This window comes from Chanodichthys erythropterus, chromosome 7 (genome assembly GCF_024489055.1).
Source record: "Chanodichthys erythropterus isolate Z2021 chromosome 7, ASM2448905v1, whole genome shotgun sequence".
In the NCBI taxonomy this organism is placed as follows: Eukaryota; Metazoa; Chordata; class Actinopteri; order Cypriniformes; family Xenocyprididae; genus Chanodichthys; species Chanodichthys erythropterus.
In genome coordinates this window covers 10054091-10066820 of record NC_090227.1, presented here as the reverse complement: position 1 = coordinate 10066820, position 12730 = coordinate 10054091, and the positions used below count along the sequence as shown (strand labels likewise).

Below are 12730 nucleotides of genomic sequence, written 5' to 3'. Positions count from 1 at the left end.
ATACTTGCTGTGATTCCTGCAGCAGGAAGAGCAGTTCCATCCTTACAGATGTCACTCCTCCACCCTTGGCCCCGTGCAGACTGCAGTAACTGAGGAATACTCTGAGCAGAGCCTGATTCTTTCTCAGCCAGGCTTTCCTCCGCTCTGCATGCAGCTGTTTCGCTTGCAGACGCCGTCGCTCCATCTGGTGACGTTCATATGCACCTGCTTCACCACGGATTTGTGTGTCTTCCAGGTCAAGAGATCCATCTCCACCCCATTTCTCCAGCTGACCTACAGGCGCTTTCCCCTCAACCTGACACAATGTAATATCGAAAACAGACAAGTTCAATATATTTAATGTTTAGTATTAGGGCTGTCAAAATGAACATGTAAACACATACATTTATTTTTTTCTTCAGTTTAATGAGTTAAAATATTTAACACAATTAATGTAGCATCTGTTTTTTCCATCATCTTTTAGCCAGCATTACATTATACAGTCACGCACTTATTCATGCAAAAGCTTTTAAACCATACAAGCGCAATAAGACAAAAGAGAACTGTGAATCTCAATTGTGAAGATGACCGGTGAAATCCTGTCACCATTTCCACTGGAAAATGTAGTTATGACATTTTTATTAAACATTACAAAGTCATGAAAAAATAAAATAAACAAACATATGGATGGATAAATTGTTCACAATAAGATTGTTCACTATAACATGCATTTAAAAAATGAAAATATATTTTTATTGCATGCCATTTTCAAAGATTAAGATATACTGCACTATACTGTCAAAGAGCTGAATAATAGTTAGGTTTACCACTCTCACACGTTCAGCGCATGCATTGGATTTTTCGAAGTGAAGAACCATTGTATTCAATTATCAGGTTCAGGGTCTATCTCAATACTGGTCAGCTTTAGGTTTTTGGTTCATCAAAATCCCAATAAAGGTTCAATCTGAGATTAAAATATTGCAATGAGATGGAGAGCACCAACCTTATAGTTACAGATATGGTGCACGGCCTCAATCTCTTTCTCAAGCCAGTTGTAGAGCTGAAATCGCAGTTTGCCACCATCCACCTCATATCCTGTCGCCAGTGTCCGCAGCTCTGTCATGAGAATCTTCAAACAGGCTCGGAACTTGAGCTGTTCGGCGATCACGTCCACCTCCGACTCACCTGCTGAGTCTTCACGCTGCAGGGCTGCTGATTTGGATGGCTTTTTGGCCTCTTCATCCTCCACTTCCGGCTTTTTCATGGTCAGCCCGCCCTCTTCATCCTCATCTTCCTCCTTATCATCTCCCCAGTCCAACTGTAGATTATCATCCTCCATTTTAACCAGTGGTTGACTCCAGTCCAGGCTGGTGGAAGAGTCAGCTCCCCAGGCCTGGCTGGGGATGGCAGGAGCACCCCAGTCAAGTTCTGAAGCCTTTCCTCCATTCTGCTGTGGTTGGCTGGCACTGATGTTGGCCACAGATGAGCCCTTACTCAGAGAAGATGCTTTCTTAATGACTTTGGGGATTTTGGATAAGACCTCAAGGGCCAGGAGTGGACAACCCACCTTAAAGTGAGCATTAGCGGTGGTGAAGAAGAGCTTTCGCTCTATCAGATTGATTTCGTCTGCACTGTTGCGTTCTGTTAGACCAACTGCAGCCACAAACCCCTCGGGGTTGGCGAAGTGCCGGCGAATGATCAGAGGGTGCGTGCGCAAGTAGTTATAGAAACTAAAGACGACAGGATTGCACGACTTCACCAGCACATCTGAAAGAAAGAGAAATGTTGTTTGTTGTGATTATTACGCTTAACATTAATAAAGTTTTTATTGGTAGCTATCATATTGTTGTTTTATTAATACTATAAAGCTATTGTATCATAATTGATCCACATTTTTTTAAGGCCTCTAAATGATCAACAATCAAAACTTAATCATGGTTTCTGTCGTTTGATTGACAGTTTATACTTACAGCAAATAAAAGGCCTTTTACATGGTAAACAAGTCTTTTTATTAAGTAAACATAAGAATAAATTGTATCCGTACTTCACCTTTAGAAAAATCATGTTAAAATGAGATTATCAAATATGATACAATAAGCTTTTGATGATTTTTTTATTTTTACATCTTTCAATCATCATCATTGAATTGCGTTGCATTATTTGTTTTGCTCCATAATAAATACTACAGAGCCTTGATCATACAACTTAGCATTTAATATCATCTAAGACTAATATTATTGGGAGTGACAACTAATTTCTATGCATTTTATGTAAATAGTCCTCTATACTGATTGATTTACATTACAATCTATCAGAATTTCATCATTCTTTTTGGCCAAATAAATATCAGCAACTGCACCAATTGCATATCATACTCATCATGATACTCAAAAAAAAAAAAAAAAAAAAAAAAAAAAAAAAGCAAACTTTTTTTTCTTTTGTCTACAGGATCAATAAAATGTTTTGGACCATTATTTCATATGTCAGGCTTTACAGGGTTAAAGCAATAAAGACTCTCACCAGGGTTCTCATCATCCTTTTTGTAAATCTGTTCCAGCAGTGTGTCCAAGGCTCTGGTGTAGTCCTTCATGATCCAGTATGCAATGCTCCTCAGAAACGGGTCAGGGTGTAGTTTGGTACATGAGAATCCACTTCCATCTCTGCTGCAACCAAGAACCTTCTCATACAGGATACCCTGACAGGTGGATGAACTCTCATAATCAGCCTCGTAAAGACGAGCAACAATCATCGCAAGCTGGATGTCCTCCATTTTCTCCAGACAAACCTACCAAAGAGACAGACCAACTTGTCAACAACATGTCATTTGATACAATGCACTTATTGTGCACATAAAAGTGTTCACATTGTACGTACATTTAAAAATACAGCTGTAATTAATTTCTGTAATTACATCTATATATATTACACTTTTGATATTTTTCTAAAACATAACCCACCCTTAAACCTAACCATACCACCAAACCCATCCCTAACTTTACCCGTTTCCAACCTCAATAGCAGCAAAAGTGTTTTGCAATTCAAGTACAGTGTACCAAGCTATTTTTTTAAGTACATAGTAAAGACACCTAATATAAAATGTGACCATTGTGACACTTCATTCACATTGTTTTTGCATTGTGACATTATTTTAATCATAATTAAGCATATTTCGACCTAAAATTCTCACTAAGTGGTAAACATTTACACATTGTTGTTTTATTTGTAATGCCTTTAAAACATGCTGATTTTTTTTTTTTTAAAGTCATTATATTTTTATGAAAATCTAAAGAGAATCACAATAAAATAATACTACCAAATGAACGTAACAACAATTATTTTCAAAAATAAAATGTAAAATGTCCAGACACATTACAATACAGGAATATGATGGTTAAACATGCTGAACTGTCATTTAAATAATTACTATTTTTACCATTTTAAAATGGCAATGAAATATGACCCAGACATATTTTCATGTGTTTAATAAGTCACACAATTATATATGATCTAATATTTGTGAATGCTAGACTTAGGAACATTAGTGATTTTACAGAACACTTTTCATTAATCTGTTCAAAATATAAATAGACTAAAAACAGAAAGCTCATTTATATTCCTAAAGTAGCTCCATTTTTACAACCTATCAAATGTTGCAATCTTCACGAGTGTTGCTATCACTGTTTTGACTGTTTGCTGTCAGACATCCAGCCCAAGGTAAACTAAAGTTGTCATATGTCCATCAAGGGAGTTTATCAGTGATGTTTAGACTAAACCAAACCACTCAGGGCTGTTATATCACACTCCACTCTTCACAGACGACCACACGCTCTATGACGTCACAAAGCCAAACCAAAAGCAGCAGACTCCACATCTAAGAGATCAACAACACACGGTTTCCTGAGAGTGAATTTCGAAATAGGATGATGCAAACCTCAATGGCATCTTTCAGGGAGCCAGCGAGCAGGAAAAACGCAGCCGACTGCTCAAAGCGCTGTTTTCCCAGGAGAGAAAAGGCGTTCTTTAAAGCCGCCTTCCTCCAGCGGTCCTCCCTGAAGTTATGACTGAAAAACTGGGTCATCTTCTCATCGTGTTGAGACCTACACAGATATCAATATATAAATAAACAAGCAGAAATTTTACAGCTCCTTCAGAAAAGAGCTTCAAGCAGCATTAAGAGAATAACTGCATATGAGATGCACCTATGTGAAGGTAACTGTGTATTTATGAATAAGAGAGTTTGAAGTCAGTACCTGAAGAGACCCCAGAGAACGGCCTTCTTCTTCATGGCCAGATAGAAGAGAGCTGCATCCAGCGGATCATTATTCCTCTGAAATGCTGCTTTGGCTACCTAATGCAAAGTAAAGAGGCAGAGATTTTCTTTTCTTTTCTTTAAATCATATTTATGAACTGTAATATCACCAATGCCATATATACTCTAACACTCGTAATAATAAAGCTTCATTGAATTGAAATTAAATTAAAATTAAATTAACTACAACTAAAATTAACTAGATTAACTGAAACTGCAGTGAAATTTTATTGAAGTGAATTAAAGCGAAGTGAAATAAAATTAAAGCGAACTGAAATTTCAACTGAACCGAGCTACAGTGGGGAAAATTATTATTTGATCCCCTGCTGATTTTGTAAGTTTGACCACTTACAAAGAAATTAAGGGTCTATAATTTTTATGGCTGGTTTATTTTAAATATTATAAATATTATAAATTGGTTTGCATTTCAGTGAGTCAAATAAATATTTGATGCCCAAGCAAAACTTGGTGGAGAAACCCTCGTTGGCAAGCACAGAGGCAAGACATTTCTTGTAGTTTGTCACCAGGAGGGATTCTGGTCCACTCCTCTTTATAGATCCTAGAAGTTTCTTGGCTGTGACTTGGCAACTCAAAGTTTCAGCTCACTCCACATATTTTCTATAGAATTTTTGGTCTGGGGACTGGCTAGGCCACTTCATGACCTTAATGTGCTTCTTTTTGAGCCACTCATTTGTTGCCTTGGCGGCATATTTGGGGTCATGCTGGAAGACCCATCCATGACCCATCTTCAGTGTTCTGGCTGAGGGAAGGAGGATCTAATCTAGAATTTTACAGTACATGGCCCCGTCCATTAGCCCCTCAATGCGGTGAAGTCATCCTGTACCCAGAGCAGAGAAACAGCCCCAAAGCATAATGTTTCCACCTCCATGCTTGACCTGATGATGTTTTTGTGGTCATAATCAGCACTTCTCTCCCTCCAAACACAGCGAGTTGAGGACAAAGAGCTCAAGTTTGGTCTCATGTGAGCACCAGATAGAGGGCGATTGATGGTTGTTTTGTATTTCTTCCATTTCTGAATAAATCACACCAACAGTTGTCTCCTCCTTCAGCAAGCTTCTTGCTGATGGTCTTGTAGCCCATTCTAGCCTTGTGAAGGTCTACAATCTTGTCCCTGACATCCTTTAACAGCTCTTTGGTCTTGCTCATGGTGGTGGAGAGGTTGAAATGGAAGATACAGATTCTGTGGACTGGTTTCTTTTATACTCATAACAAGATGACATTAGGAGTACTTTCTTAAAGTGACAGGACTAATCTGTGTTCCACTTGGGCACATAACCAATCCGTGGAAGTCAGAATTTTTGCTGGTTGGTAGGGGATCAAATACTTTTTTCACTCACTGAAATGCAAATCAATTTATAACATTTATATAAATATAATTGGTTTGTTGATATTCTGTCTCTATCTGTTAAAATAAAGCTACCATACACAATTATAGACCCTTCATTACTTTGTAAGTGGTAGAACTTATTTTCCCCACTGTAAAATGATCCCTCATTTCTTTTACCAACCTTCTCACTTCACCTTCTTTGAAACTGTATCTAATGCCCTTCTTGAAAAAAAAAAAAAAAAAAAAAAATCAGTGAGTTGTACAATTCAAAATTATTTATTTGCATTAGCTCAGAACAGGTGCATCTTTGGGCTCGTTAGCATGTTAGCTTAGCACACCAACAAAACACGAAAATAAGATTAAAACCAAGTTTTTGCTCCAAACTTACAAGTCGAGTGTTTTAAATAACCTTCTTTGATGTGATGTGGCTATGGATCAAAAATCAGACAGAAAATATATCATTGTATGCTATTCTGCACAAAAAGAAAAGCTATCTCGATTAGCATTGCATTATTAATATAATCTATCTATTATAAATACCAGACATGGCGTAAGGAACAAACCACATATCGTCACAATTGTGTATTTATTACTTTCAAAAAGTGTCGATTTGCATATTTATTGATGTTTTCAGCGATCTTTGGAACCCTGTGTTTGTTCCTGGAAGGTCACATGATATGTATTTTCTTCCTTGAGGCATTTGTGGACTAAGTGTGCACAGAGCGCCCTCTGGCTGCAGGTATGAGTTGAAAAAGTAGATGTGTGTATAAATCGCTCATATGATGACAACAGCATGTTTTGGGTAAAAATTGAATAAAAATTACACCTCTGTATAGAAAATTGACATAAACGTATGACAGTTCATCAATATTTCTCCAAATGTGCATGCTTTTAAGCTAAAAGCCCTGAGGGATGTTATTTTGTCGAGGTTTTTCATGATGATCTCACAGCTATTTTCTCAATGGCTGAGACTGACGCTCATATTTCAATGAAAAGGTAACGACTCGTTTCTCATATTCATAACTCCCGACGCATTTTACAAATAACGGATACCATACGATATTAAGAGTAAAATAGAGATTAAAAATTTAAGCTTGAGTCTTAGATCTTTTTAATGATGTATAGTTTGTCAAGGTAATTACATTACATCAAACAGTAAATTTGATCTAATTTAAACAAAGAAGCTTCGTGCATTGGCGCACCAGTGAAGGTTAACACTTTAACTGAATTAAAATTAATTGAAATTTCAAAAGAACAAAATTACATTAACTAAAGTGAACTGAAATTAACTGAAATTAGATTAACTGAATTGCACTGAAATTTTATTAAACCGAATTAAAGCAAAATGAAAAAAATAAACAACTGAATTTCAACTGAACTAAGCTAAAATGATTTAAACTAAAGTGAAAATGAATTGAATTGCACTGATATCAACTGATCTGAATTCAACTGAATTAAAGAGAATTGAAATTTCAAAAGAACAGAAAATTAACTAAAGTGAACCAAAATGAATTGAAATTAAATTAACTGAACTGCATTGGCATTTTATTGTACTGAATTATATCAAAGAAAAAAAAAAAAAAAACTAAACTGAAATTACAACTGAACTAAAATGATCTGAAGTGAAAATGCATTGCAGTGCATTGCATTGCATTGCAGTGATATCAATGGAACTGAATTAAAGAGAACTGACATTCCAAAAGAACTTAAATGAACCAAAATAAACTAGTGAACTAAAATGAACTGAAATTAGATTAACTGAATTGCAGTGAAATTGAATTAACTGAATTAAACCAAAGTAAAATAAAATTAACTAAGCTAAAATTATTTGAACTGAAGTAAAAAGGCATTGAACTGATTAGAAATTGAATTAAATTTGAACTGAACTTAAGTGAAATTAGCCGAACTGAATGCAAGCAAAATTTGTATTGAACTAGAAAAAAAAAATGCGCAATATGTTTGTGTGTGGTCTCACCTTCTCTACCATCCGCCTCAGCGTGTTAATGTTTCTGATCCACCAGCCGACGCCCACCGCCCTGAGTTCAGACCACTGTGGATCTCCTCTCTGCATGGCAGGAATCATGTTCAGCATCTCCTCCTCAGCTTCGGAATGGAACGCCCACGCAAAGTGACAAGTGGACACTCCTGGACACACAAACACAGTATAAAAGCCTATTCACCCCAAGACCAAAACAAAGATATACAACAGGTGAATGCTGAATGCAGCACTCTGGACCCCCTTAAGCTAGTCCCAGACTAAAATGTATATCTGAGCTGTTTTAACTGAAAGCAACTTTGTTTTGTCTCAAGATGCACATCAGTAATGTTTTTTCTTTTCTTTTCCATAAGAAATTTATAAAAGCTACTTAAATGTCCTAATTGAACTAAGGCATAATCCTGGCTTAATCTAGGCCTTGTCTATGAAACTGGGCCTAAAACTTTTACAGTAAGTAGGGCTGGATGATATCACCTTATGATTTTTATGAAAATCAAAATCTTGGTTAATTAAACATTTTACCTCAATTACAATTAATGAACCATTGTTTTGTTTTTGTTTGTTTGTTGCATTTTTTTTTTTTTTTCCTTTGCCCTCACAGTTCATTGACAAGGTTTGTACTATAAATATGCTTGACTATTAAAAGTGGGATATTTGAATGAAAAGAGTGCTCCGACATAACAGCTCATTTTCAGCAGTTATTGTGTCTATGGTTTGTAACATTCCTTCTAGATTTCAGCTCATTGTAAATCAGATACAGATAATTTAGCACAGTAACAGCACATTTGAATGCATTAATGAGAGTGATTGAGTGTGAATTAGTCACACCGTCTTTCTATTAATTGTGAAGCAGTGGGTTGTAAGTAGTTACTTCAAAGGTAGAAAAATATATGCTGTAACTTTTGAGTTTCTAAGCTACATCAGTGATAAATCACAGGACAGCATTGACAACGTTTGTGTGCTCCTCTCTGGGTGCGCGATCTTCACGTGATGTGCAGCTACTATATGTATGAGTGTTTGTGTGCCACAATGCATCAGCACAGTAGCTAGCTCAATATAATGATACACATCCAGTGGTCTAAAATCGCTTGAATGTCCAAACCGTCAAGCCTTAAAACACATACAATTGACAACGTTTAGTGAAGATGCAAGTGAAAGTGATCTCAAAGCTGTGTCAACTCGACGTTTGAGTTCGCCTCTGTGTTGCTTCCATTTCGCTGGACGGGGTGGAGACACGTGACTACACACGCAGCAGTAGTATGTTTTTAAGGGGAAAAGTATTCACAGAATTAAAAAAAAAATGAAATAACAGACATGGGAAAATCATGTCAGTTAGAGTTTCTGAATTTTGGTTTTGATTACTTTTCGATTAATCGTCCAGCCCTACTTCTAAAGGCCTGTTCACACCGGGACGAATATCGCGCGTGATTTTCGCTGACGTTTAATGCCTTGTGACTAAACGACGGGCACCAATGTGAGTGTGCACACCGATGCGAAAAACACGAGGCATAAAAGTGTCATTTTTTAAAAACTGCCTCGGGTTCGTTTTTTTGGTTTGATGCGCTGCATTAAAAACTGGCCGACCAATGAGATTGGCGCTTTTGTTCACGTGCGAGCTGCTGAAGTTACAGTAAAACACGACTTGGTGGCGCTCAAGCACAAAATGGTCTTGCCGAGCACACAAGACGAAGAAGAGAAAGTAAGTAGACGAGGAAGACCATGAGGAAGACCCCTACAAACTATCCCTGCGTCTCAAACAGCTCCCTAGCTTCCTAGGTCGTGTATCAGTATACCATATAAATGAATGTGGCCGAATCCCTGATCAGTGCCCTGACTAGTGAAGTAGAGACCTGATTGAGACGCACACTATGTGTGCTCTGTCACAGTATTATTTCTGTATTTTTACTTTTTTTTTTCCTTTTACATTCAAGAAATATAGCCTAGTTGAGAATGTCTGTTTCATAAATATGTTTATTTACACTGCCGTTCACTTGCACTCATATATATATATATATATATATATGCCATTTTATATATGCATTTTTTTTTATCTTCTTTAACTTTATTAATATCATATGTTTATTTGCACTACCATTAAGCACAAGCGCCACATACTGTCAGGGACTGAATTTGCACTTTCACTCGGCGCATCGCCGGTGAAAATCACTTGGGTGTGAACACAAAAAACGTCTCGAAAAACGCTGACGATAAACGCGCGCGATATTCGTCCCGGTGTGTACGGGCCTTAAGACTTGCGATTCGTAATTTGAAAACTGTTCTACAATAGCAAACCCCAAGTAGTATTTTTGTCAAGGTAATTAAATATTTAATGTATTAAATAATCTTGATTTACAACCATTTCATTCTCCTGATTTCTACAAATCCCAAAAAAGTTGGGACACTGTACAAATTGTGAATAAAAACAGAATGCAATGATGTGGAAGTTTCAAATTTCAATATTTTATTCAGAATACAACATAGATGACATATCAAATGTTTAAACCGAGTTTAAATGTATCATTTTAAGGGAAAAATAAGTTGATTTTAAATTTCATGGCATCAAAACACATCTCAAAAAAGTTGGGACAAGGCCATGTTTACCACTGTGTGGCATCCCCTCTTCTTTTTATAACAGTCTGCAAATGTCTGGGGACAGAGGAGACAAGTTGCTCAAGTTTAGGAATAGGAATGTTGTCCCATTCTTGTCTAATACAGGCTTCTAGTTGCTCAACTGTCTTAGGTCTTTATCGCATCTTCCTGTTTATGATGCGCCAAATGTTTTCTATGGGTGAAAGATCTGGACTGCAGGCTGGCCATTTCAGTACCCGGATCCTTCTTCTATGCAGCCATGATGTTGTAATTGATGCAGTATGTGGTCTGGCATTGTCATGCTGGAAAATGCAAGGTCTTCCCTGAAAGAGATGACATCTGGATGGGAGCATATGTTGTTCTAGAACTTGGATATACCTTTCAGCATTGATGGTGCCTTTCCAGATGTGTAAGCTGCCCATGCCACACGCACTCATGCAACCCCATACCATCAGAGATGCAGGCTTCTGAACTGAGTGCTGATAACAACTTGGGTTGTCCTTTTCCTCTTTAGTACGGATGACATGGTGTCCCAGTTTTCCAAAAAGAACTTCAAATTTTGATTCATCTGACCACAGAAAAGTTTTCCACTTTGCCACAGTCCATTTTAAATGATCCTTGGCCCAGAGAAAAAGCCTGCGGTTCTGGATCATGTTTAGATATGGCTTCTTTTTTGACCTATAGAGTTTTAGCTGGAAACGGCAAATGGCACGGTGGATTGTGTTCACCGACAAATCCTTTCTGATATTGCTCCACTATTTTTCGCTGCAGCATTGGAAGAATTGGTGATCCTCTGCCCATCTTGACTTCTGAGAGACACTGACACTCTGAGAGGCTCTTTTTATACCCAATCATGTTGCCAATTGACCTAATAAGTTGCAAATTGGTCCTCCAGCTGTTCCTTATATGTACATTTAACTTTTCCGGCCTCTTATTGCTGCCTGTCCTAACTTTTTTGGAATGTGTAGCTCTCATGAAATCCAAATTGAGCCAGTATTTGGCATGACATTTCAAAATGTCTCACTTTCAACATTTGATATGTTATCTGTATTCTATTGTGAATAAAATATAAGTTTATGAGATTTGTAAATTATTGCATTCCTTTTTTATTCACAATTTGTAGTGTCCCAACTTTTTTTGGAATTGGGTTTGTAAATATTGAAATATCTTAAACCAGAAGATATTAACCTCTTTGACAGAGTTGAATTTTACAACATTAACACTTATTTTCTTGTGTATTCATGTTAATCTGCTTTGAAACAATCTGTATTGTATGAAGCACTATATAAATGTGACTTGACTTGACTGCATTTGTTGGAAAAGCTTTAGCGCCAATTTATCTGAGGGAATCACTTACCACTGCATGTGCACATGGGAGTGTGATTTGTGTATATGTTTATGTAAGTGAGTGTGTGTTACCCTGATGCAGTAGCTGCATCCTGTAGAGGGGGGGCAGGGAGGTCAGCAGACAGGTATGTAATCTCATGGCCAGCAGGTAACGTAGGCCACACTCATCTAGAGCATCTCCACCTGCAGAAACATGCATTTACAAAACTATAACCCTAGTAAACCTTGCATTTTTAACATCTGATTCCTTTTCTGCAAGGTGATTCCATTGCTTTGGAGGTGTTTTGAAAGTGTGCCATGTGATTGTCACTTTCAGTCATATAGGTCTGTCATCAAAGAGTGTTAATGATGTTCAGAGCACACACAATCGTGAACATATTCCCGACCATGATCTGCATCACCTTCTAATGACTGTGATCACAGCTGATCCAATGAAACATTTAACAGCAAAAATCCAGCACATCAACACTCAGAGACTAATTAAAAAGGCCTCCTCTAGGGGGAAAATGAGGATTGAACTCTGAAGTTCATCAGCAACCCAATTTTATGTGAATTAGAAAGTATAAACACACAAACACGAGCCGTATGATTTATCCTACTGTCCCTGAACCTTTCTCCTTGCATTTTGGCTCTAGCAAGCACTGGAACACTGTGTTAAGGTTTAGTACTAAAGAGACTAAATAAAAAAGATCGGAGCTATAGGTAACATGGATAAAGCCTGATATGTTCAATGTTGACAATAAATAATAATATCAAGGTTATTATCAAGTTTTATTATGGTTCTCTCTTCATGTACTTGGTTAACCCCACTGACATACTAGACAGTTAGCCAACACAAGAATTACATCACTTTCACAAGATATTCATGTGTATTATAAGAGACAAAAATTTTAATCTAACTGGATTGTTAGTCTTTTCATTCAATGATTTTTAAATGTATTTACTTGAACATTTGGCAATATAACATATTGAACTGAAATAAAGTTTCTATTTTAAACTTTGTGTTCTTTGATATGTTAATGTGGCTTATACTGCCAGTCAATGGAAAAAGATGCTAATTGCTGCCAGCTGGTGTAATGACTAAATCTTCCAGCAGGGGGTGACAACGAAACCTAGACCTTAAGACATATGCTACAGTATGTATAAATTGTGTCTTGATACC

General features: G+C 37.0%; 1 protein-coding gene across 4 annotated transcripts in view; it reads right to left on the bottom strand.

The window, feature by feature from the left end:
- The window catches only part of dmxl2 (Dmx-like 2), a 93291-nt gene that overhangs the window by 35841 nt on the left and 44720 nt on the right, over positions 1–12730 (bottom strand). For all 4 annotated transcript variants that reach the window (XM_067389801.1, XM_067389802.1, XM_067389803.1 and 1 more), the window contains exons 19-25: positions 11641–11751; positions 7612–7781; positions 4230–4327; positions 3911–4076; positions 2500–2764; positions 983–1746; positions 5–295 (exon numbers count right to left, since the gene is read on the bottom strand). In XM_067389801.1, coding sequence (XP_067245902.1) covers positions 5–295; positions 983–1746; positions 2500–2764; positions 3911–4076; positions 4230–4327; positions 7612–7781; positions 11641–11751 — 1865 coding nt within the window. The remainder of the gene's footprint in view (positions 1–4; positions 296–982; positions 1747–2499; positions 2765–3910; positions 4077–4229; positions 4328–7611; positions 7782–11640; positions 11752–12730) is intronic.